The sequence below is a fragment of the Paralichthys olivaceus genome, chromosome 20, assembly GCF_024713975.1.
Source record: "Paralichthys olivaceus isolate ysfri-2021 chromosome 20, ASM2471397v2, whole genome shotgun sequence".
In the NCBI taxonomy this organism is placed as follows: Eukaryota; Metazoa; Chordata; class Actinopteri; order Pleuronectiformes; family Paralichthyidae; genus Paralichthys; species Paralichthys olivaceus.
In genome coordinates, this window is record NC_091112.1 from 6,747,328 (window position 1) to 6,772,809 (window position 25,482).

Here is a 25,482-nt window from a genome sequence, read left to right on the forward strand (position 1 = left end):
TCACTACATTTGTTTCTCTGAGCTCAGATCCACTGTTTCCCCGTCACCCCCGTCCGCTTCTTCGTCATCAGGATTATACAAAAACTGCAGAACAGATTTCCACAAATCTTGGTGTAGGGATGAGATACGACCCCAGAGAGAGAGTCTATGCAGTTTCAGACTGGATCCATAGAAAGCAGCAGATCCAAGATTTTTTTTTTCTTCAACATTGTGAGATGTCTTTTGACATTTTCATGGATTTCCCAGAGAATAATTAATGGATCTCAATGACAAAAATGACAAAGTGTGTTATGTGGTGCAGATCCAAATAAAACTCCTTTATTGTCATTGAACAGCTGTACCACCAAATCTAGTGCATCTCCCTGTCTTGGAAGCGATAAGCGCCCTGAGTGTGATCTAGTTTCTGTGTCTTTAACATAGATACAGGGAGTTCTGAGGGTTCAGTCAAATCTGGTCGTTTCATCATCACTGAATGGAGAATTTCAGATTCATTTAGAATTTGTTACGGTTCTTGATCAGAGATGTTTTTTTAGTCACTTTCATGTCAGAGAAGAAAACAAACCACAGATTCATGTTCATTTCACTCAATTTGTCTATTTAATATATAAAATACGGTAAAACATACGCAAAAAGGATAAGGTTTCAAGGGACTTGGATACTTTGGTACAACAAACACTTTTTGTAAAAGCGGTATAGAATTTCAATTACATATCAGTGCATACTTTGTATATGAAAATATACACAAACTGTATATCATTCTCAAAAAACAACAAAAAGAAATATTTTCTTTACAACAAAAACCCAAAGCAGACTAGCTCAACACAATATATTAGCTATAAATTTCATCTTTAGTATTTCATATGCTACATTATTCTGAGTCCTTTGAAAACTCATTTGTGATGCATGTCCTTTATCTTTACTGTACGTAACATAACTGTAGATGTTACCTGTGTCCCATGCATTTACATGTTTCAAATTTCATGAATTACTAATTTCAGTTGTTTTCTCGTTTTTTTTTCTTTATAAATATATTCTATATCTTAATTAAAACTGCAGCATTTAACTGGTATTTCCTTCCTTCATTGCATTTGCTAATACCACAATAACTGATCGTGCAATTTTCAGCAAGTTGTTTCAAAAAAGGAAACCAGTACTATATGTTTATGATAAGAAAGGTAAACGTAATAGAGAGAAAATAAAAACAGTTTGGCTATCCTACACAAAATAGCAATAAAATAAAAGCTCCATAATAATATCATTATAATAATAATAGACAATGGAACTGTCACCAGCACAAATTAATCCAAAAATAGTGAGATTCTAAAAAACATTGTACACAACAAGTAACAGGGTGCAGGTTTTCATATCTCATATAGATTGTCTCGTGACTGCTAGATCTGACAGAACCTTATTGTACATGAGCGAACCTGCGAGCGGCAGGAAGATAAGAGCCAATGAGTGTGGTGTCACATTTCAGTCAACCAAAGAGTTTCCATGGAAATTAACTGATTTAAAATGGAAATGACGGCGTAGTAGCAGAGGAGATCATTGCCTGTGTGAGGGCCGGTGCCGCTCATCAATCCAATCTTTCAAGTTTATGAGTAGTTTGACTCTTTGGGGAAACAGAGTTCACTTTATTGCCGAGAGTTTGACGAGAAGATTGTTACTCATCCCTCATGTCGTCAGGAAAAACTCCTGTTGTTCCAAACTGTGAGAATTCACTCACTACAACCACGTCATTTAAATAGCTTGAATTAGCTCCTGTTGTGAGTTCATGTTTTTAAAAAAAAATGATGTATAGCACCTTTTAAAATGAGCTGAATTGATTGGATGAGAGTTCATGTTGGATTTACTTTCAATGAAACGTTTGAGCAACATTAGCTGTAGTTTTAAACCAGAGGAAAATATCATCACTGACAGAAATGATACGTGCGTTTCCATCCACGTTAAAATAAACTTTCTCAGTTCTGCTCCACTCCTGTAATGGCTGGACATTAGTTTTGATTGTTGTGGATTAACCGTAAACCAGCAATAAAAAGGAATTTACCAAAACTCAACTGGACAGACGACCAATGTTTAGCTCAGTACGTTGATGACCGTAAAACTATTTTATGAGAAACTGTCACTGCCACTGTGGTAGAGTTCAGTCCCATAACACAACGCAGCAGAATAAGAAGAAAGACTTATCTTCAATATAAAAGTAAGAACAAGCTTCATCACACACAAGTGAGTGATTTCTCTTTCTGATTAAGAAACTCTCAGGTCTCTTAAAAGTTCTCCCTCCTTCAGCTTTTCATCTTAGAGCAATAAAAGACTCCAGAGAGTTTTTTATTTTTACAAGAATCTAGTTTTAATTGAGGATTTATAGAAAACATCATAATTATAAGACATAAGTGAAACAAACTGTTTCTGTATCTTAACGCACCCAAGTCCTTATATTTGCATAATGAAGGATACGTGGATGGAAATGCACTTCAGCTCAGATCTCCTGTTACTATTTATTGTAAATTTGGACGGACACTTGGCTTTAGACTCAGATTTCCGACCCGATTGCTGGTGATTACTTTCTAAGCGATAAAACATGAATGCAGCATTAGACGTCAGCTTCAGAGGTGCTGATAGGTGGGTTTGTCACCGGTCTCCTGCTGATATAACCGGCTGCTGCAGCTTCAGATTTGCAGCACACAAATGAGCACTTCTCAGCTTCTCATCAAAATCTGGGAATAAAGTGAGTTCCCCGAAAGTTCCCTTAACAATTTAAACATTAAAAACTCTCCAACATGAGGTTTTAGTTTTTTGAAAGAGTTGGTTAAATTGTTTTCCAGTGCTGACTGACAGAAGAAAAACACTAATGACCTGAAATTAGCAGAGAAAACTGCTGAACACCATGCTGTCGAATGAAGGACGGAGAAATAAGCTGATCATGGAAAACATCGACAGGACTGGCATTAGACGCCGGTTCGCCCCCGTGAAAAGGTCACACACATCACGGTGATATCCTCCACTAACCCACAGCGTCGCACTCTGCACCGCGGGCTCGGACTAATCGCAGCATCATTTCACCCACACAGATTTGAAAGTGTAGCATTGCTTAAGTATATAATCAACAGTCAACAAACACCAGCTGACGCAACAGTCTGCGCCGAGAACGTCAACTCGAGGGGAGAGAGACTTCCCGTTTCTACGTATAAACATCCTGTGAAAACACACACACACACACACACACACACACACACACACACACACACACACACACACACACACACACACACACACACACACACACAAAATGGTTCAGACAAAACTAATTTGTACTATAAAATATACAAGTGAACAACAAACACAGCACTTATTAGCCAATTTCTTGACTTAACTTCAAAGTGAAAAAAGGCAAAAATCTGTGTCTGGTTAATGTGGAAAAGATTAAAAGTGATTCTGTCGAGCAAAGTGTGTGTATTACCTCTTTAAGTACACGATACGTGAATGGCAGTGTCGTAATGATGACTTCATGTTAAGGTGGGTACTTTTACTTTTGGTGGGTTTTTAAAAAAGGGGGGGGGCGGGGGTGGCGGGAGAATATGATGACACCACAACCAAGCAGGCTTCTGTGAGTGAGAGACAGAAAGTGCACACACCATCAACACTAGCATAAAACAGGTTTACTGAAACAGGTCTGATCCACCAGCACTAGCTAGTGTGGCGTGACCCCTGCACCGTAGCTCAAAACATATCAAAGTCACACTCGAATATGCAAACAGATCCACTGAGAATCAACACATTGCTTGTTTTTAGGGATACCTAGCAAAGTCTATGCAAATATATTCATATGTACATACACGTCGTTGAAGCTGAAAAGCTATTGTACTTTGTCGCCAACTGAAGCGGTAGAAATATAGAAAATGTCTTTTTCCTTTCACTTTTTGAAACACAGCAAAGAGCTAAGGAGAGCTATAGAGAGCTAAAGAGGACATCAAAGCTTTTGTATAAGGAGTGATTTTTATACAAAGTCAGAATTCCTACTTCTGGACAACTAACAGACCTTCAAAACAGATTTTTTTTTTTAAATACCAACAGATAAAGAACACTTGGACTGAAAGAACCAAATACTTCCCTACCTCGAAAAAAGCCACCAGAGGCTCAGAAAACTTGTACTATGCTTTTAACTGGATGGCGTCTACTCCTGGTAATAAGCTGAGTGAGTTACTGTGGCTGGATTTCTGGTGCAACAATTTCCATCTGAGCTCCGGAGGAGATGAGCGAGAGGACGGGAGGAGCGCTCAGTCCGAGGAGAGAGTGACGACAAATTCAAAGCTTGAAAAGCATCAACAGTTTCTAGTTCTCGCCGGTTTTTGTGAGAGATCACTCGTCAGTGTCCCCGCACTGCGTGCATGAGGCTTTTGGCATTTTTTTCTTATTCCTAAAGAGAGGTTGATATTGGCACTCTGGCAAGGTGCTCAGCTCCACAGCAGCAGAGTGCCACTTGAGTGCTCGGGCTCGCCTGGGTAAAGCCTAGAGACCCTGTTTGAGTCTGTTTAGTGTCACACAGATGTCGTCAAAGGTGTCCGCATTAAGCTCCTTCCAATAGTGCAGTTTGCAAGTGACTTACGGAAGAATGGACAGCACACAATCCCAACGGATTTCAAAGAAGCAGGAAGTGGCGAGTCATATAGCAGAAGTCCTATCGCGTTGACAAGCCACAGATCATATTGAGAACAATGCAGCAGATCTCAATGTAAATACATGAAGGTGAGGCAGAAAGCGAGTGAAAGAGGAATATTTTTACGGTTGAGTCAGATTGAAAGGCTAAGTGCCTTGTTACTAACAAAAAGAAGTTACTATAAGGGAGTCCATTCAAGCAAGAAGGCTTTAAAATCTACTGTCCCTCTATTCAAGGGGTCTAAATATCCAGCAGAGCACTAAACCATCCTTCCCTCACTCAGAGCGAGAGCCCCAAAGGATTTTTATTTTATTTTTTAAACGTTTTTTTCTTATTTTGGCAAAGCCTCTTAAGTCTGGGTGACGCAGCTGAGTCGTGTAATTCTGGAAAGAGGCAGATGCATGATGATAGTGTCACATGGCAGTGTGGGTTGGGGCAGTGGGGGTGTAAGGATGAGTGGGTGTGTGTGTTGTGAGTGTTTAAGTGTCACCATAACTTCACGAGGGGGGGGGGTGCTGAGAAACCGTGTCGGTGCATCTATGTGACCCAGGTGTCCATTCTCATGCGCTTCACGTTTCCTCCCTCCTGCTCCGGTTCGTTCGACACCCTGAGGAGATCAGCCGAGGAGCTGAAGTCAGGCGGCAAGGACCGGTTTGCGGAACCCGTAGAGCCAGACGCACTGCCGCCGCCTCCGCCTGCACCTCCAGTGCCGCTGCCGCCAGCTGTACCGGTGTCGTCGCGATCGCTGCCTTCAAAGGAGCTGGCGTTGCTGCTTACGCTGTTCGCAGGCGAGCGGCCGGTCGGAGGCTCCAGGCACAACAGGGAGCCAGGGTACTGCGGCGGTGCGGTCAGGATGGCTCCACCTGAAGTCGAGGACGGTGTGGTGGAGGAAGGATGAGAGCAAGGGGTGCTGTGATCACGGCCAGGCGAGACAGGCTCCGACTTGATGCTCACGCTGGAGTTTGTGTTGACGGTCAGCATGGCGCCTTGAGGTATATGGGTCACCGGCCTGAGAACAAGATCACGGAGGACAGAGAGGGGAAGCAAATGGAAGATACGGGAAAGAGCAAAGAGGAAAGGTGAGGACAAAAAACACAAATGATTAACGACTTGACAAAGTTGTATAAGAAGCTGGAAAGCGACTTGCATCAAGACAAAAACCCACATTACAAGGCACAGCACCGACAGGGAAAAGCCACACTCAATTATTCAACAGCCCAATCAGTTCTGAGCCTTTTCAAAGCAGAAGTAAACACCCCCACTGCTCCCAACAGATCAACAGAACAGCCCAGGAAGCATGAAATGATTCGTGTGACAGGGTGATTCGCCGTGAGTCAGCCATGATGTGAAGAAACTACAAATGATAAACAGAAAATAATCTCGGGTTAGAGAAAATGGCAGAAACCGGAACTAGGTCTCTTTCCTGTTTGACTGCAGACAGCACCACACATGCTTAGGGAAAGGGGGGGCAGCCAAAAGCGCACAGACACACAGGAAAAAGGAAGTGTGATACAGTACCGGCCCAACCACTCATCTCTACCCAAGAGCAGGTTGGACGGAGAGCCAACACTGTGAGGAGAAAAAATGTTGGAACCCAAATCAAAAGGGAAGAGGTGGATTAGAAGGCATGTGTGGAGAAAAGAGTGAAACATTATTGTGTGCAAAGGTTTCGTCAACAACAGCAATAATGTTACTTATGATTGAGTATCAGAAACACAAAGAAACTGATCTGCTGGACTCTGGTTCAGGATTTATTAGAAATCCAGACGTGAAAATGCTTTTTTCTGATCTACAGACACTAGAATAAACTCATCAATCAGGACAGTGACGATCTTTCTAATTTTGTCTATGTAAATAAGGATAAAACTGTGCACATGCAAAAACGTCAACAACTAGGACAAACTTTTTCCAGCAGATACTGAATCTTTCCCCTCAAGACAGAAATACATTAAAGACCAAGAATAAAAAACAAGGAGATCATACGAATGATGTAGTTTGCATTTTGATATTTTCACAGTTTCTAATTTTGGAGTGCATTACTCTTGGTTTGTGCTGATTTAAGCATTTGCAGCATTTCATGATTTTGAGCACTGGGCTTTTCTTCTTGCATGTGTTTGGTCCTTAGAGGCCACTGTATTTGTGCATGTTGCAGGTGTTGCAGCATGAAAAGGGAGGGAAGAAAATGGTTTGATATCTAATAACAGGGGAAATAAAATTATTTGACTACACAAAAATACATTAAGAACTGCAATATTCTTATAACGTATACGTAACCACTGCTAAATATGTTTACTGCATTAATGTTCTGCTCTGGATTATCAGAATACACTGTAGTGGTGACTAATGGACAGTTTCTATTTTTTTAATTTTACTTTACTAAGTGACTATGTGGTGGCCACATTTATAAAGATGGAGAGAACTGATCTTAACCTAGATTGTGCATTGTCTTTTATTTTAGTGAGAATATCCTTTAAAATTATAACAATAAGATAACATTAAACTAAATTTCACAACTAAAATAAAATAAGTTAAAAAATTGATTTCTATCAAAAGCTCTAACTGAAATTCTCCTGGCCCAAGTTAATAAAATAAATGTAGCTTACAGACAAGGTCATGACATTTCACATACGAACACACTATTAGTGGCTGTTCACCTCAGATTGGCAGCCAGACTGGACACCTGGCTACACAGCTCGCTGCTCTGTTTGTCCACGCCCCACATGCTGTGGACAAGAGGAGAGAACACACTTCAAGGATCTGGTGTTCACGCCACTGAAACCCAAATGGAAACCAGCAGCGCTTCGTCACGCTGGCGCTGCACTAAACAATATTCTCAACGGCCGAGTACAAACTGCAGTTATTTATTCAGCTCTGACTGGGAAAAAAAAGTTTGAACAGGGCCTTAATAGGAGCAACGAGTTCAAACATCCAAACTGTCTAAACCTTTATGAAGTTCACTGAATTTAAAGAAACAGTGTCCATGCATAAACCGTGTATAATATGAATGTTGGGACTAGTTAACCATAAAAATATAACCTGTTTATTTATCTGTTTGTATTGCTCTGCTTAATTCTCTCTCTCTCCTCCAAACACTGCACTTCACTTCACCCTGCTGAAGACCATCAACTCCAGAAAAACTGTATCGTGTTCAGATTGATGTTATGGAGACGCTGAGATGGTGAGATGCTGGTGAAGAGACCAATTCACTAGAGAGAGGGTTGTGAATTGTTTGCATATCAGGTCATGGTATGGAGAGCATGCACGCTGCCTGGGGGGGGTCAGTAGTAAAGTATATCAGCGTTAAGAGGAAAAAGACCGAGAGCTGTTTTAATCTCCATCCCGCCACCAACATCATCCCCGGCACTGGACGAGAGCGATGGCAGAACTTTTCAAAAACCAGGTTTGAAGTTGCAGGGATGAGAAATTAAAGAAAGGACTTACACCAAGTTGCTGAGTGATGCAAGATTAAGTTGCTGCTGTTGCTGTGTTTGCTGTTGTTGCTGCTGTTGCTGTGGTTGCTGGGAAATAGCCTGCTGCTGTTGCCATGTGGAGACACTAGTCGGCAACAAGCCACCAGGTGACGCCAGAGCATGTAAAGCAGTGATATCCGCGCTGGTCAGCTGGTACTCTGTGAGCATGAAGGACAAAAGAACCAAGATAACGAAACTCTTGATTTCTCATTTAGTTAAAAGCGCATGTTCACTCCCTGAGCTCGTACAGGATGTTTAGCTCACCTGTGTTGTACGCTGTGGGCATGGCGGAGAAGGGCAGCCCCTGTGCCAGGAGGCTCGGTGTGGCTACAGAGACCACCGGCGTGGTGAGGGTTTGTGCCACCTGGGCTCCGGCCGCCAGCCGCTGGGCGTTCTGTCAGAGGGGGCAATGACATGTTAGACCCCGCAGAAGCTTAAGCACCAACTTTCACATGCTAACAAATGCTAAAGCTAAGACTTCAAAGATTTGAATTCCGACATGCTGGGAATGACAATGAGCTTATGGCTGGATTCATTATGATGTACCAAGTCAAGTAAATCTCAGACGCAAATGGATTTACTATCAGGAGGTTTGTGATGACATGCATCAAAAACTGTTTGTTTTGAGCCATAAACGCTGTGGAGATTTTACATTAAAGGCAATTCACTTATCTATTTGGGTAGGTTCATTTTTCAAAAGTTGCATCCTTTTCAAATTAAGTCTTTGAGTTAAGTTTACAAGCTTTAAATTATGTTAAAAGTCCCTAAAGACTGTACCGTTAGGCCATTTCCATCATCTTAATATCTATTATTTATAATCATTTTTAATCTTTTCATCGGCGTAGTCCTTTTAAAGATATTTTCTGGGCATTATAGTCTTTATTTGATGGAACAGGATTGAGTGTGAAAGTGGGAGAGCACAACCAGGTGAGATATTGGTAACCCTAAATTTCAAGTCCACAATTACCTTCAGAAATAAGTGAAATTAAATATCCAAGGTGAAATATCAGAAACACAAAGACACATCTATTGAGCCCTTTTACTAAACATTAGCTGCAGAACCTTGGCAGCCTCTTTTAGTTGGAATACTAGTATTACTAGTATAAATCTAATATACTGTACAATACAAACTTTATTTTTTACACTACTTTCCTGAGATTGACAAAATTTCACTCTAAACTCTCAATATACTGAGGTAAATAGTAATTCTCCGGTTATTCAAGCAGTTTAAAACAAGCTGGAAGTGACTTGTTTGCTTTTTTGCAGTTGCAGGATCTAGTTTAACTGTGCAGCTAATCTCATGTTTCTCCAGTGGATGTCACTAAAGGCTTTACAGTATCCTGCCTGGCTGCTCTCCACAACGGCTACGTTTTTATGTCTCAATCCCTCACTCTAAGAGAAGGCTAACGGGGGTCAAAGCTGCTGCCTGCTCAGTGTTTGTACATTAAGTCGGACATTTAGATGACAAAATATTCAGTGATTCTCCTAAACAGCAGCAGCAGACACGCCGCTAGATCTGAGCAACTGTTACTGTGAGGTTTTATTATGATGTACCGCTGCTGAAAGACACTAATCTCTGAAGAAACACAATACACCAGAGCCTGCTTCAGCTGAGTTATATCACAGATAAAAGCAAAATTAGGTTCTTTGTAAGAGGGGAAAAAACAAAAGGTCTGCATAGAAAAGGCCAAAAATGCAATAATTCTGCTCTGGAATTACTCATATATTGTGAGACTGATCATCCTGAGAGGAAACATTTGGCCAGAGTTATGAGTGTTACGCTGCCAAGAGAGAGAAGAGGAGGAGGGGACGTTAGACTGGAGAGCAGGGCCAGATTCAATTAACTGCCTTTGTGAAGAAGTGAGGGAGGACGGCTGGGGGAGTGTGATGAAAATGAATCACTATCCTGTGGAAAATTAGATTCTTACCTGACAACTTTGAGTGGAATTGTACGAGAAATGACAATCATGCAGGCACCAGCAGCAGAAATCAGCAACCACCATCTACCATCTCTCTCTCTCTGAGTAAATTCATCTTACATGAAAATGAGATTTTACCGGATACTCACTCACTAAGTTGTTTTCTTTTTTTTATTCTGATTCAATTTGTAATATTTTCATTGTGAATAAGAATATTTTGCAGTACAACGAATGCTATTTTATAAAAAGCATCAAAAAGCACCAAATCCCCACATTTGAGAAGCTGAACATGTTTGCTTTAAAAAATTACTTAAACAATGAATAACATGGTTTCAAATTAAAATGCAACCAAATATCGAGGGGGCACACAGAGCTAAAATATCAAACGTTTAGTTAAATGCCATTTTAAGTTTTTTTTGCAAAAGCGTTGAAGCTAAATATGTAAAATGCAACTTCAGCAGAAGATTGAGTTAAATGCCTTTAATGTAATTCCAGTTAGTTTTTAAAAATGTCTCTAAGTGACAGTTTGGGTGATAGTGAGAATGAGAGTTGGTGTGAGTGTCAGTGAACAGGGGAACATGCTCTGTGGCACTCAGCTCCACGATGCTAAGTGAAAAGACACTCATGCTTTCAGTGGTATCATCAGATGAAGTAAATGAGCCTTGTTGAAAACGTATAAACACTCAAGGACAATTCTCAAGGTCTGTATGACATAAACCTTTCTAGGTTTTCTCTGAGAAGATCACGATCCCAACTCTATAAAACAAAACAACCATGAGCCCTGAACGACATGCAGTCAGGTGGGAACCACAAACTGAAGACTACCTCAAGAAATGTCAGTGGAGCAAGACCAAAAACAATGACAAGCTCTTGTACAGTATCGTAACCATGCTAAAAATGTGTGGACAGTCGATAATCATCGATTCATGCGAGTGACTGACATTGGGAGAAATCACCTCGTTTACCAATTCCAGCTCATCCTCTGTCTGCAAAGGGTGGTAACAGACAGGGTTACAATCATTTGATCCATTGTAAGAATAAAAATATTGATTCAGTCTGATAATAATAGTTTGGGGAAGACTGTGTGTATCATTAAAACCTCCATTGATGCTGTTCAGGCAAATACTGTTTCCAAGTTAAAAATGAACTTTAAATCTCTGAAAAAAGTTTTCATGATCTACAACTGTTGGGTGTTATCACACAGTCAAACAGTGGCTATGATTAAAAATGAGTGTGTTTAGTCAAAGGCTTCCGAAAATACTCAGTTATGAGAAAACTCATCGGTATGTCAGTGGAACTGATGATTCATCCAAGACTTTACAGACTTTGCCAGAGTCAATAATGAGATGTTGGACCCCGAGTATGCAGCACAGATCTTAAATGTGAAAAACACATTTAACACAATGTGTTCAATCTAATTCTTGATTTTTCAGTTCACGTTCAGTTTTGGGTAATTTTCTATCTCAATCATTTTTCTTGCATTTTGCTTTTCTGAGACAAAATAGAAATTTCTAAGTCCGATCTAATCTTCAAGGTTTCCGGTTCAGGTTGTCTTTCACTTTGTTATCTTTAGTTTAACAATGTCACCCAACTAAGCTTTTTAACAGAGGTGAGAACCTTAAATCCTATAAAAAGTGTCATCATTTCCAGGATTAAATGTTGACTGAAAGGACCCAGACAGAAACAAGTTCAGTTTGGTTAAGCTCACCATCTGCATGAGGCTCTTTCCGCCCTGTGAGGTGATGACTCGGAGGTCTGGCTTGCGGCTGTTGACCATCTGGGGGCTGGGAGGTGGGGGTGGAGACTTGGCTGGAACTACTTTCCCCAGACTGTTGCCGTTGGAAACGGTGAGGAGGCCTGGGGAGGCCCTGGCACTGGTGTATCCATTAGCTGCGGGAGAAATAGAGGTGTGAATGGACAGGAATCGTTAGAAAAATCAAACAGGTGAATGCAGACAGCGGGGGACTCGTGCTGTGTGCACTCAAATTATTGTTTAATAAAAATCTATTCCGAGAGGCTCTTAAATGAAAAGGTACGTCAATCTGGACTGAATCAGTGTTTGAGAAGCCAACAGAAAGCAAAATTCACATCTAATGACACCTAACTAGCTGATGTTCAAACCTCTTTGTGTTAGAGAAGTTTGATTTATATTAATCCTTTTAAAATGATACAATCTCTTTTTTGAAATATCTACATTTCTGCAAAAAATAACTATAATATTGAAGCAATAAGACAATTAATGTTCAAACATGTTAAAACAAAGAATTCCTATTGAAACAAAAATTATTTGCACGTGGCAAAATGTTAAACATATAAAGCACTGGAAATACTACTTATTGTATCACCTGAATCCTCCACAGCACAATAAGATATGGTGCAGAGGAGGAACCTTGGAGAGGATTTAGGATGAAGACAAACTAAACGAAAGAATAAAACCTGCTCAGGTTCTGTAGAAATAAAATCGTACTCACGGACTGGACTTTGGCATCCTCCATTTGAATTATTTAGGTCACCTCCAAGAAGAGCACCTACAGGTGAAAGATTAAATTAAAAGAAAGGTTTATCTTTATTGTAGCCATCACAAATCAGTGGTCAATAACTAAGATATTTTTCTGAAATATAGTGTAGACACAGTATTTCTATTATTTGTAGTAAAATCAAAAAATAAAGAAGCAATGAAGTTTTGAAGGAAACTGTAGTGGTATAAAACTAACACGTAGCTCTGGTGAGTAAAGTTTATGACGTAATCAAAAGCTCAGATGTCAATGGAAATCCCCAAATATAGAAGAGTGCGTGTGTGTGTGTGTAAAATGTTCACAGAAAAAGACCAGACAAATATAGACTTAACAAGTTTAAATATTTCATTTTTGGAACGTTCTACTCATTCTATTCAACTTTTAATAATTTTATTTCACTGGGTATAGTGTTCATCTTTGAATCTCGAATACTCCAGAAAAATATTCACTCAGGTAATTAGAAGACTTAAGCCGTTTTCCGACATGACCTGCGGGTAAAATCCTGAGAATTACGCGCAGTCTGCCTTTCACACGTGCACAACACAGCGGGAGGTTCCGTGCACAGATGCGTTCACAACAGCAACAAATCCTCTGCATTTTTAAAGCGAGAGATGGATCAGCAGACATCGGCAGGAAGCAACATATTAACTCTGGTGCTACTTGTTTGTATGATGCAGCTATGCACTCATAATCAAAACATAAGAAGGAACATTATGAAGTGCTTGTAGTTGTACCAAATGTCAACCACAGTACAACAGTCGAGAGTAAAAGAATGTACGCTACTCCCTGAGGAATTAAGCAGCTCATTACATGTAAAGATAAGGGGCTGGATAAGGGGCTGGGCTCTACTGTAGGTCTGTGGTTACCTAACAACAGCGAATAACAACTGGCAATAATGGTTACAATCATAACAAAGTTATTGTTGAGGAAGTAAACATGAGGAGGATTTAAGTTCAGATAGTGTACAAGAAGAAAAATGACTGAACTAAAGGGGGAAACTTTACCTACAATAATTTCTTCTATGCAATTTCTCTCAAAACGACATGAATCTTGCCGCACTCAGCAGAACCACTCACTCACCTGCACTCGCTGGTCGCTGTGGCAACCCAGGAGACACCGTGTTTCTCTGAAGAGCTGGTTGCTGTGGTGACAGGAGGTGGGTATCCGTGAGAGACGATGATGTTACATAGGAGGTAGTTACCAGTGCGTTGCCAGGGTTACTGAATTGCAGTGTGCTTTGACTGGATGCCTGGACTGTGACTGGCATGGAGAAGGTCTGGGGCGGAGCCGTCGACTGCTACGAAATGGAAAGAGAGAATTTAACTTTCAGTCTAAACCGTGTGAAAACTCACCGCTACGTTTCTTCAACATCAACGTTTCTACCTCTAAACCTGTGTTAAGTGATGTTCTTGTCCACTTGGTGGCAGTGCAAATAAGCATGGACAGATCAGTTGATATGGTGAACTTTGCAAACAGTTGCTTGTTTAGAAATTACTCAGCGAAACTTTCATTTCACTTTGAGACGTGTCCATCGTGACGTGACCGTCTACACCAAGTCTTTAGGGAAATCTCTGGCTCTTCGGCTGTCAAATGCTCCTTGTTCACCAGCTAGTCTTTGAACGTGTCTGTCGGCCATTTGGTGCAGAAAGACTCGTGTGCAGAAGATTTTAGAGCTCTCTTGCTGTAAACTTTGCAGTGAGAGCGACAACAATGAACAGAACACTGCATTTGTGGACGGACCTGTGAGCAGAAATGCTCATTTTAAGGTTTTGTAAAGCTTCAGGGAGCAGCAGATTCAGGAGCCATCTCTGAAAGTTCATCCCCACAAGCTAAACCTTTCACAATGTCAAGTTTGGCTAATGTATTTTAATTTTGATGGACTTGTATTAAAACTCACATTAATCTAAACATGGCTTTTGCATTAAAATTTTTATATAAACACTTAACATGAACATTTTGATAAGGATCTCTTGAATTTGGTTAGAAAAGAAATATAGATCAGCATACATTTGAAATAAGAACTTGTTAGTTTTCTCTGGTAGACTACTTAAACTAAAACCAAGTTTCTGGCCTGTTGCAAAGGACTTTAACAAAATGTGTGAAAAAAGAGAGGAACTTCACATCAGAAGTTGTTTCCTGTAGGCCACACAAAACAAACAGAGAATAATAACAGAAAATGTTGACCGAGAGTCTACAATTAAGAAAAGCAGAATAGTAATTACCGAGATAGTCTGGGTTTCAGTGTTCAGACGGCATTAAACTCAACTGGTTTTCTCTTATCTGTGATACTGCCCATTTTGTTCAACTGCAAAAATACCAATTCAATGGAGCAGACTCACGTCAGAGAATAGTTGACTCTTATCACATGAGGGGAGAGTTGACCGACAACGCTGAGGGTTTGAAGTCGAAGCGAAAAGCAAAATTGCCAAGAGGGAACCTGATGACATCAACTAGACAATCTGCAAAATTTGTCTTCTAAACTGCACACACTCTGTGAAGTACACCACAAGTACACACTGCTGACTGCAGTGAAATCTAACACCTCACAGATACTGGGGTGGCACCCGGCTTTTCTTGTAAAATGTCCGGTAAAATCTGTAACACCGGTGTTACCACGAGTTTCTCTACATCATTTCATCCCTAACGCTCTGTATGAAGGATGTGAGCGTGAAGTGTCGCATGCAAGTGAGCATCTTACTCCGTAGCGTTTGAAGAGAACATCCAGGTCTTCTGTGGTTTTACGGTACTTGTCATCATTTAAGGGACTTTGGTCGATGGAGTCTTCACCGTCTGGCTCTGGACTGTCACAACCATTGAAGCCTTTCTTTCTCAAAGTCTGTGAAAGTGTAGAAGAAAGGCAATGTGTGTCACGCAAGGAATTTATTTTTCATAATAGGCACATTATTGAAAGGACAATATTTTTACTGTTAGTCGACATTTATTTCTCAATGTTCAAAATGATTCTGTTAACCAGGGAGAAAATTAGTTGTCAATATTTGAAGGGTCCAAAGATTTATTGTAGTTTAAGTTTCAGACTCTGAAAGTATTTCGATAAATATAAATAAGTACTGAAGCGATGGATTTACCTCAATGATATCTGCATTAGTCCGGCTCTCGTGAGGCTCATTGTACTCTGTGTATTTGAGTAAGACCTTGTCCATGTCAGTGCTGGCGTACTGGAACAGCTTGTTAGCATGGTTGAAGATGATCAGGGCAATCTCACAGTCACACAATACACTCAGCTCGTAGGCTTTCTTCATCAAGCCAAACTTTCGCTTTGTGAATGTCACCTGAGGGAAAACAGTGGAGAAAGATGAAGAGGAGGAGACAGGGCAGAAGGTAGGGGAAAAAGAATGAGTTTTGGATAAGTGGACTTAAATGATTTCAGGCTAAATATGTTGTGCTTAGCAGTAAAAAAAAAAAAAAATCAGGTAAAAAGATTGATGATTTAATTTCTGTATTGAGCTTTCTCTAGTCATATTCTAGTCTCTCATATTTTGTTTCAGATTTTTCCTTCGCGTAGCTCTCGTGTTATTCACACATGAAATAGGGTTATGGTTAAAAATCAAAATGAAATGGAAAATTCAAGAGAAGAAAGAGCTGATGACCTAGAAATTATCTTTATTACCATTACTGGCACACAAACAGTTTGATGTTTTTGTGTTGTCAGAGATTCAAAGATTGAAACACACTGGACTCAGAGTTTTCAGCATTAATAAAAAAGTATCCTTATTAGTCAGAACTATTCGAACAACAGTGAAAAAAATCACAATCAGACTTCAGCTTTTTATAAATAAGAAATCACTGATCGATTTTCATGATTCTCAAAAAAAAAAAAAGTTTTCTAGCCATTAGACACACCATCAACCAAATAATACTGTAAACTGGACTGGTATTAAAACTTGTAAAAACATTTCTTGGTGTCCATTAGAACAACAATACCAGGGAAAAGAAACCTAAAACTGCAAAATGAACACGCAAACAAAGTATCTTGGCCAAGGGGAGAAAAAGAAGAAGTAGACAAAGCTGCTGAGTTCACAGCTTACAGTCTATCTAAAATAAATTACTGAAGCTTTTAGAAAATCTGGGCTGTGCAGCAGAAGAACTGAAAAAAGCCACTTGTGGAACAAATTGACACATGACAGTGTGCTGGAAAAAAAACATGGAGGACTGAGAACATGAGGCAACGTGTGATGAAACTGAACTTTTCATAAATGGCACAAAGCAAACTAGTTGGCAGAAGTCAGACTCATCTAATCACCCGTCCAACATCCTCCCTGCTGTGAAATTTAGAGAAGAAGTTGCAGTGATGAGACAGGAAGCAACAAATGAGACTGACAAAGGCAAATTCTCGAGGACAGCCTGTGTTACAGTACTTGAGACATTTCGCTGCAGGAAATGTGGATTTCTGAATGGGACAATGAAACATGCACAAATAAACAACAGAGGAGCTTCAGAAAAAGTAAACTGTGCAAGACCGGAACAGAACTTTTCGACTCCAGTCTGTAGCTAGTTTTAGACATGAACTCCAGAAAATTGTGTCTGAGACATTTTTCATATGAAAAACACAGGAAGGGATTGTTGGGGTGCTGGGTTTTTAGGTGAGGGTCGGCATTTGGATCAAGCATACAGGAGGCAGAATGTGATTTATGAATTCTGCTGCAGAAATCAAGCATTTTTGTTTATAGCACATCAACACATCTGCCCTTATCGCTAGAAGCTCTCAAATCTTGTCGTCTTTCCAAGTTAACATCTTCCACGTTCTCCATATGAACATTTTTCAGCCTGAGATATTTTTTTCAGTTTTGGGTCTGTCACGTGTTAAAAGACGTCATCAACACGCTCACTTGCTCACAGTGTGAGTTTATGAATCTGACATTTGCTGTCAACTTTAAGTATTTTAAAGTTGTTTTGAATCCTCAGTGCTACAGACATAAAGAGAAAAGGAAACGAGAGATAAATAAAGACTCACCTGCTTGTTCCTTTCATCTGTGATCCGTTGGATCTGAATCTTTTTCCTACCCATGATGCTTTGCAGTTGTGGAGACAAATGTCGCAGTCAGTCAAGTAGAGAAGTGCCTCTCTGAGGCTAAGAGACGAAGTGCAGACCACTACTCTTACTTCAGCCCAAAAACACTTGCACGGTCATTCATCAGAGGGTACGCACACACATGCATTTCTCTGCCCAGGTGTGGTGAGGCAACGTGGTCGACAGCAGCGGGTGAGGAGTGCGGACTGGAGAAATGTGTGAGGGTCGAGGAAGTCCTCAGTTCATCGTTTGTTTGCAGCCACTGTGGCGATGAGGATGACACTGCTCTCCTGCATAAGTGAGAGAGTGAGAGAGAGTGAGAGAGAGAGAGAGAGAGAGAGAGAGAGAGAGAGAGAGAGAGATACAAACGTCAAACAAACAAGAAAATGATAATAAAATGACAAAGTAATCTGTGCTGTTCTGTCAAATGAACCTGAGAACAATGAAGACAACAATACTGAGTGATTATAGGGGCAGGGAGGCACAGATGATTAAGGTTGTTCAAACAATTGCAATGCATAAAAAGTCCAAGGTCAACTGCAGTGTAATTTTGCTGCTTTTTTGTAGAGTCTGTCGGTTGCGCAAATAAGAAATTCTTTCATCAACATATTGGTATCAGCATTTCAGTCTGCCTATAAAACCAGATTCTGATCCTGATATTGGCATCATCCTCAAAACATCCACATCAGCCGGGCTCTAGTCCAATGTCTAAATGTTAGGACATATGTAACATCCTATACATTTCTCACAATGGCTCACAAAATTCCCTGATTTAACCTGTTAAATTAGCTATTCAACAAAACACTTTGAATAACATTTGAAAAACGTTAATCAAACATTTGTCATCTTACATTTTATAGCCAGTTGTCAGGTTAATCAGTGCTTAAAGGAATTTATTGCAGCCCTACATGGAACTAAAACTTAGTTGAGATCAGTCATCGCAATGTGAACAAGAAAACAGTCAGCAGTTTTTGACTCCACAAATGTAATACTTCAGTCCCTTTAGGGCCATTCACTGACAACACTGAAATAATCAATGTTGTTTTCTAAAAGGACAAGGTGAGTGGAGCTCTCCATGAGAAGGATGTCGGGGAATAAAACTCAGTTTGGGCAGCTGAAGACCTTCAAGAGGAATAATGGATCCAATGACACAAGCACAAGTCAGGGCTGCTCCGCAGTGCAAAAGCAAAAATCAAAACATGTTCAAATTAAATTTTATTGATGGCAACAGGATAATTGCCTTTTTTGTGGATGAATTTCAAAAGTTTTAACACAGATGTGGATGTGATCACAGCTCAGGTTGAACATTCCATTGTTTACTTCACTCTCAACCGTCGGAGGCAAATTAATGACTATACCAGCTCCAAGGTTCTTGGCTCTCCATCACCATGTGTGCTCTGAATCACTACCTGGTATTCTTTATATTCACTATATTCTGAATTTCAACTCAATGCTTGTGTGAAGGTCCAAGAGTCAACAACAAGAAACGAAAACAATGAAGAAATGAAGAATGATGAAACCTTGAGAGCTGTCACCACTCACATATTTTTATATATATTTTTTTTATATATATCTTTTATTTTGAGAAAAAGAGAATAGTGATGATGGATCTTTTCCTGCTGAATTGAAGAATCATATACAGTAGCGACAGAAGAAAAGTTGGGTAATGCATCCCAACTTTTCAGACACTAATGTTTGGTGTTGGTTGGAAACTGAGGGCGTTTTCCTGTAAAGTCAGCCAATCTATAGCTATAGCATGTTTTATCTCTAGCTGCAACTAGACATACAACAATTGGTTTATTATTTGATTAAAAGAAAGACAAGCAAACACTATTTAACATGAAATAGTCTTTAGTCATTTATCAAGAAACAATAATGAAAGAATTTGACTCATTTTTTAAGTTCCAGCTTCTGAAATGGAAGAATTTCTCATATGCATTTAATAAACTGACTTTGGGCTGTGGACTTTAACAACGTTATATATACAGATGAACACTTACTTCTACTAGGCTGCTAAAGTAACACCATCCTCTATGATGTAGTTTGTGCTAGGCCAAATTGGCGCTTTTGTGCATTAAAACCGTATTCGCAGCAGTGCTGGGCACCTCCCCACATCATTCATTAGCTGTAACAGTTAGGAACCAACTCCAAACGATTATCCAAAAAAGATATATAGAAATATCCAACTGCTAGACGGGGTAATGATTACAGAGAAGCTCCTCCTTATTGGGTCCACTGACTTCGCCACTGTCAGGCTACAATATTATCTTTGATTAGGCTTGAATTAACCAGAATGGGGTTACACTGCAAGGCTTCTGTCTAGCTTCCGTCTCTCTGACTGCCCTCTGTGTGGTTGTCCCCTCATTACTGTAATTGACACGTTCATCCCTCCTCTTACCCCTTAAGGCGCTGATGGCTCAATTAGGAGCTGGCCAGAGGACTGATTGGACGCCAAGATAATGAGGTCGCCGCTTGGCTTTAACTGAGCCTGCATCCAGCCAAACCAGGCTCACTCTGTGACAAACAGGAGGCAGATAGAGGAAGAAGAAACGAGTTTACAAGTCAATCTAAAGAGCCAATCCAAAGACAATAGATAGAAAACTATAATGGCGGCAATTTAATGACTTTTGGCTGGGACCAGTTTGCCTCATTATCTTTGGGGGTTAGGCATTTGGTCACTCTGGTAAAAAAAAAAAATAAATAGAAAAAAAACCACACATCAGCTACTCGAATCATCCAAGTGATGGTTATGCAACCCTTGAATATTCTTCTGAAAAAGGAGAGCACAATCAAGCTCAGGGTGGGCATCTGTCTGTTTTAGAGTAGCGTAATTAGTGGCAGTGACCTTTAGCGGATTACGCTCTAGCCAATGAAATGGGCCAAAGCCATGAGATAAATAATGGTCAGAGCCTCAAACATGACTTGCAGTGGGGTTTAACCATCCACAGCTCTGAGAGGATGGGGGTTAGGACGGCCTTAATGGCCCCTGAAAGATGGACAGGACTGCTCTCATATCTTCTTGTGACTCTGTATGAGCCCTACACCTCAACCGCAAGGACCATACAGTGAAAGATTGAAAGATTAATAAATATATGTTAGAGACAAGCATTAGTACAATATTAGTAGTGTCATTTAACAATATTTCTTATTATCAGTTAATATGCTCATGATTTTTCTGACCTTCTTTTTTTATCAAGTGTCAAGAAAAAGTGGAAAATATCCTTGATAATTTTCTTTTCCTTTTTTTTTTTTTTTAAACAAGACAGTCAGTCCACAACATAAATACGTTCAGTTTATTCTCACAGATGTTTAAAAAGGAGAAGCAAATCCTCAAGCAGAAATCAATTCTCAAAACATTTTCTGTCTATCACCTAACTGATTTACCAACAATTCTTGTCAGCTCTACCCACCATCCAATTTGAATCATATCACAGTATTTTCTGAACCATATAAAAGTCAGTTTAATGTGGTATGTCTCTACTGGAAAATGAGCTACTGTCAAAACAAGAACTATAACAAAATATTGCTAAGGAAGAAACAACTTACACAATGACTGTAATTAAAAAAGACCTAGCTCAGCTATTTTCAACCTCATCATTTAAATCTGTCAATCTGAATTTATACACTTTCTTCTCTATATGCTAAGAGAGAAAATAGTGGTTTAACATTTTACTCAAGGAAACTTTGAAAAAAAGAAACAGTTGTTGCTGTGATTGAACATCCCCCATTAAATGCTGCTACGGTCTTTGAGTGGAGAGCCTATAAGAGCCTTATTGTTAACAGGTCTGAATGGAAAATGAAAACGATTATCACCGACTCTCTCAAGAGGGCAGTCGGAGGTAATGCCGTTTCCAAGCAAAGACAAATTAAATGAATAAAGTTTCTAGACATGCATAAAATATTTTAGCCAACATAAAATAATGAAACTTGGAACGCTTATATTGTAAATTTGTGCAACTGTCAGTTTCACTCATTTAAAAAATCTAATCTCTTCTAGTCTCTCCTCTCTGGTTTCACTTACCTAAAAAGGAATGGTGTCTTTTGTATTGTTTTTAATGCAATGTGTGTATCGATATATTATGCATCGACAACGTCTCAACAGACATTATGAATTATTTGATTTATTTGTCTAAGCACCAAGACTTTTTATGACCAAGTGGGAAAAGGTGAAAATGTCAAGCTAAATGATGCCAACAACAGAGGAATCAAATGCTGTCTCAAGGTATTGTTGCTGTGGACTTTGAGAAACCCTCAGTATAATTTTGTTCATTCTGGCAACCATTCACAGCCGTGTCAGCTCAAAGTCATACACAGAGGAACTGCAAGCTCCGATAACACCGTTATTTGGGAGGTTTTAATAAAACAGTTTTGTTGATGGGAGGGTTTTAGACAGCTTGCATGCTGATCTGCTGTGAGACCGGCAGAGAAACGGGACTTCTGCATTTCAAACAATAAGGCGTCATTTCAGAAATAGCAGAACCTAGCTTCAAACCTAAAACAAAACCTATTAATTTGTGCAAAATCCAATGCACATGTTACAGATTACAAAGCCATACTGCTGGTACAAAACTGAGAGGGACTGCACTACATCCAGATGTTGACATGAATCCATCTGTAAGGATGGCACACAGTGGTGGATCACTCTGTCAAACTGGCCTACTTCTAAGCCCAGCAGCTTTGCTATCTACCCTGGGATGGCGGGCGTGCACACACACACACACACACGGCTGCTAATTACTAATGCACAAGCAAGCTAATTTCCACTGGATACGTACAAATCCAGTTTAAATCACAATCATTGGCCTAATTTGAGTCTGACAGAGGCTGCTGGGGTGTATATGTTTAAGAATACTTATGGTAAATACAGCTATGCAAAGGCACTTAAGCTATCGTCTATTTGTGTGTGTCGAACAAAATCTAAGCTTAGTCAATACCAAGATCTCATCAAATCACAACATGCTCCAATACTGATTCTAGCATTGGAAATTACTCGACGTATATTAGTTCCACACAATTTCTTTTCCTGAAAATACCTTTTTCCTCGCTGCTCCAAAACAGCAGTTGCACCATACTGCCACTAGCATGCACTGTTTTTTAGAGCATGTGAAGCAAAGGTAATTTCAGGTAGTGTACCGTTAGCCAGAGCTAGCTAAAATGTCAGTATTTTGGCAATATTTGACGCTGGAAAGTCCCACAGTGTACCATCTGCAAGACTTCAGTTTCGAGGGTGGGGCACACTACCTGAAAAATCTTTCATTTTCATAAACCCTGACTGCATTTTTACAGCTATTAAAAGGAAGTAATTGTCGTGTATTTCTAGATGTTTTCATTTGGGTTTGTAGCATGCTGCTGTTAAAATGCATTATCTAAGTTGTTTATTTGTAAATGCATTGGTATCGAATCAGCCAATATGCAAAGCCTAGGTATCGATATATCTCGGTACTGGGAAGGGGGAAATGGTATCAGAAGATGTCTAGAGTTTTCTACACAATCTGAGCTACTTAAACACCAAAATCCCATCACACACATGCAAACACACTTAAACCAGTGCAAGAGAATATGATTTTCCTTCAGGCTCTTGTTGGAGTGAAGCAGAGAAAAAGCAGAGCAGGGCTCTGAACAATAGCTCCCTCACATGTTACAGTTGCACTCTCCTTAACAGCATTATACAATGTTAGATCTGCTATGTGGTGAAAATGACATTGTTAACAAAGTGGGAGCAGGACTCATAAGGTATTCTGTGCACAATATGACAGATGGGAGTCTGGAGACTGGGGGAGGTGGGGGTGGGGGGGTAGGCCTACTGGCTGCAGACAGTGGGGGGGTGGGGGGGTCTGGTTTGACAGGCTGGGGAGGTCGTGTGTCTTCATTTGGGCCAAGAACTCGAGGAGTCCTTGAAGGCACCATGAGCGGGGTTGATGCACAGAGCAGAGGACGAGCTGCTCCACCACACGGGCCATTTCACAATTCTCCACATACGAGTCAGCCATTACCTTCCTCTCTCCATGTAACTCGGCCACACGAGCTGCAGCAACCATTACACTGTTTTAATTTCTCACACACAAACGACCACTGCTCCTCTGCGAGACAGAGAGCAGCCCCCGTGTGGCTTCTTCACTTGACATCTAAGCCGTAGAGCAAGACGACGGTGCGGGGAGAGAAAAGACGCAGGAAGGAAATGTATCACTCCACTTACCCTGAAATATTGCTGATTTAAAAAAAAAAACACACACAACCACGCGTGGATCCTTCCGCTCCGGAGCTGACGTGTATTCACGAAGAAACGCTAAATAGCTGCGCTGAGGCGACGTCTGTGTTTACGTGAATCCTCCCGCATTTTATTCCAATTTTTAACGTGGAAGTAACTCTGCTGTCCACCCGGGCGATAACAGTGAACCCAGTGTACGACCGACGTCATTCACATCACCCCCGTGACGGACGTGCCGCGCGGCCAATCGGGATCTGACATGCGAAGCCGGCGGCCAATCGGAGCGCGGTGCTGCCGAGGGGGGCGGGCCCGCGAGAGAGGACATGACGGAGGTGACGGCCATGTTGTAGCAGTGGTGTTTGTATCCCTCCGCCTCAGTATTTACCTTTTGCATGATTTTGCATGTGGGGGGAAAATGTCACTGTGGCCCCGCTGTGTCGCTGCCCTGCTTTCCATACCGCGGTCCGCTAGGCCGTGCGTTTCCCCCCGGCTGTGATCACCTCAGCCCCGCTGACGTGCGCACGGGCCCCGGGAAGGTTGTTTTTAGTCCGAACGTGTCATCGGAGCGTCGTTTATCATCATGTCAGATGTTGTAGCATCACGATCGACATGTGTTGTGTTAGTACAGCTGTTAAATCAGCCATGAGAGGAAAATGAACTGAAACCCCATCATAAACACTGGATGTACCAGTACTATGTGTTATCTTCATATTTAAATCTCATCTGGTTGCAGACAGACCTACTTTACCTACAGTCACAATATTTACATTTAATACATAAAACACTCACAGAGCCGGATCAACCAGCCACTTGGCACCCTATTCCAGCCTGACCACCCCATCTTACATAGTTATTAAACAATATTTTAAATAAAAATAATTATTTATTTAAACTAAATAGCAAGAAATATACTATAAGAGCTTTAAAATTTGGTTTTGAGGTAGGGCCCCTCAAATGTTAACATGATATTCTGGTTCAGGTTTGGTCCCGTTGGCTGGGCTCGCTCCTCGATTTCTGCGCTGCACTTAGTAGTTATCTAAAACTAATTTTCTCTCAGGCTCAAGCCGATGATCACGTCAGGTGAAAATACTGGATCAACGTAGTACCCACTACTCAATTGTAATTTCTGTTTATGAGGTTCTTAAGTGGTGCATTATCCTCAACACAATATCAATTAAATCAAATTACCAGGGCAGTTTCCCACTTTTCCATGATGATAATCCAGGTTTGAATAGTAACAACAACATAATTTGCACTGCTATGGAAATTTGCATAACGTAAACCATAATCCTGTGTGTAAAGTACATATGCACTAGACAGTTTGTTGTCCAGCTGTTGTCTGTAATACTTTATATGTTGAAGTTTGATCATATATCTGTTAAGCTGTATAAAGCTGATTCTCATTTAAGTCTGTGTTGGCCTGTTTGCAAAGGAAGAAATGTTATAAAAGCGAAATAAGCCACCTGAACAAAGCTGATTAGAAACGCCCATAACAACAAAGATGGCCGAGATGTTAGTATGAACACACATGTATCTCGCCACTCACCCCACTAAGCCTGTCGTCTCAGTATCCGCTGAACAGGAAGCATATCAAGCCAATCGTGTTGCTGCAGTAATGACAGGGGAAGCCTTTTGAATCTGGGTCAAAGTCAAAACTTATTTTAATCCGATTAGGTTTATGAT

General features: G+C 40.5%; 1 protein-coding gene across 11 annotated transcripts; it reads right to left on the minus strand.

The window, feature by feature from the left end:
• Positions 1 to 574: 574 nt before the first annotated feature.
• On the minus strand, positions 575 to 24,375 carry LOC109638827 (myocyte-specific enhancer factor 2D homolog). 11 transcript variants are annotated; one of them, XR_011239517.1, is made up of 14 exons: positions 23,788 to 23,997; positions 17,535 to 17,881; positions 15,649 to 15,852; positions 15,261 to 15,398; positions 13,643 to 13,859; positions 12,518 to 12,574; positions 11,755 to 11,936; positions 11,003 to 11,032; positions 8,392 to 8,521; positions 8,099 to 8,285; positions 7,312 to 7,380; positions 6,176 to 6,226; positions 3,461 to 5,666; positions 575 to 3,196 (listed from the first exon to the last, which is right to left on the minus strand). XR_011239517.1 is itself a non-coding variant. In XM_069515903.1 (14 exons), exons 3-14 carry the CDS (start codon positions 17,586 to 17,588, stop codon positions 5,195 to 5,197), a joined length of 1,791 nt encoding a protein of 596 aa, XP_069372004.1. In that variant the 5' UTR covers positions 17,589 to 17,881; positions 19,990 to 20,105; positions 23,788 to 23,990; the 3' UTR covers positions 575 to 5,194. The 11 variants fall into 11 exon arrangements, 10 of the variants coding, with proteins under 10 accessions (XP_069372004.1, XP_069372005.1, XP_069372003.1 ...); XM_069515903.1 differs by adding an exon at positions 19,990 to 20,105 and having other exon boundaries at positions 575 to 5,666; positions 23,788 to 23,990; XM_069515904.1 differs by lacking the exon at positions 11,003 to 11,032 and adding an exon at positions 19,990 to 20,105 and having other exon boundaries at positions 575 to 5,666; positions 23,788 to 24,019.
• Positions 24,376 to 25,482: the final 1,107 nt, after the last annotated feature.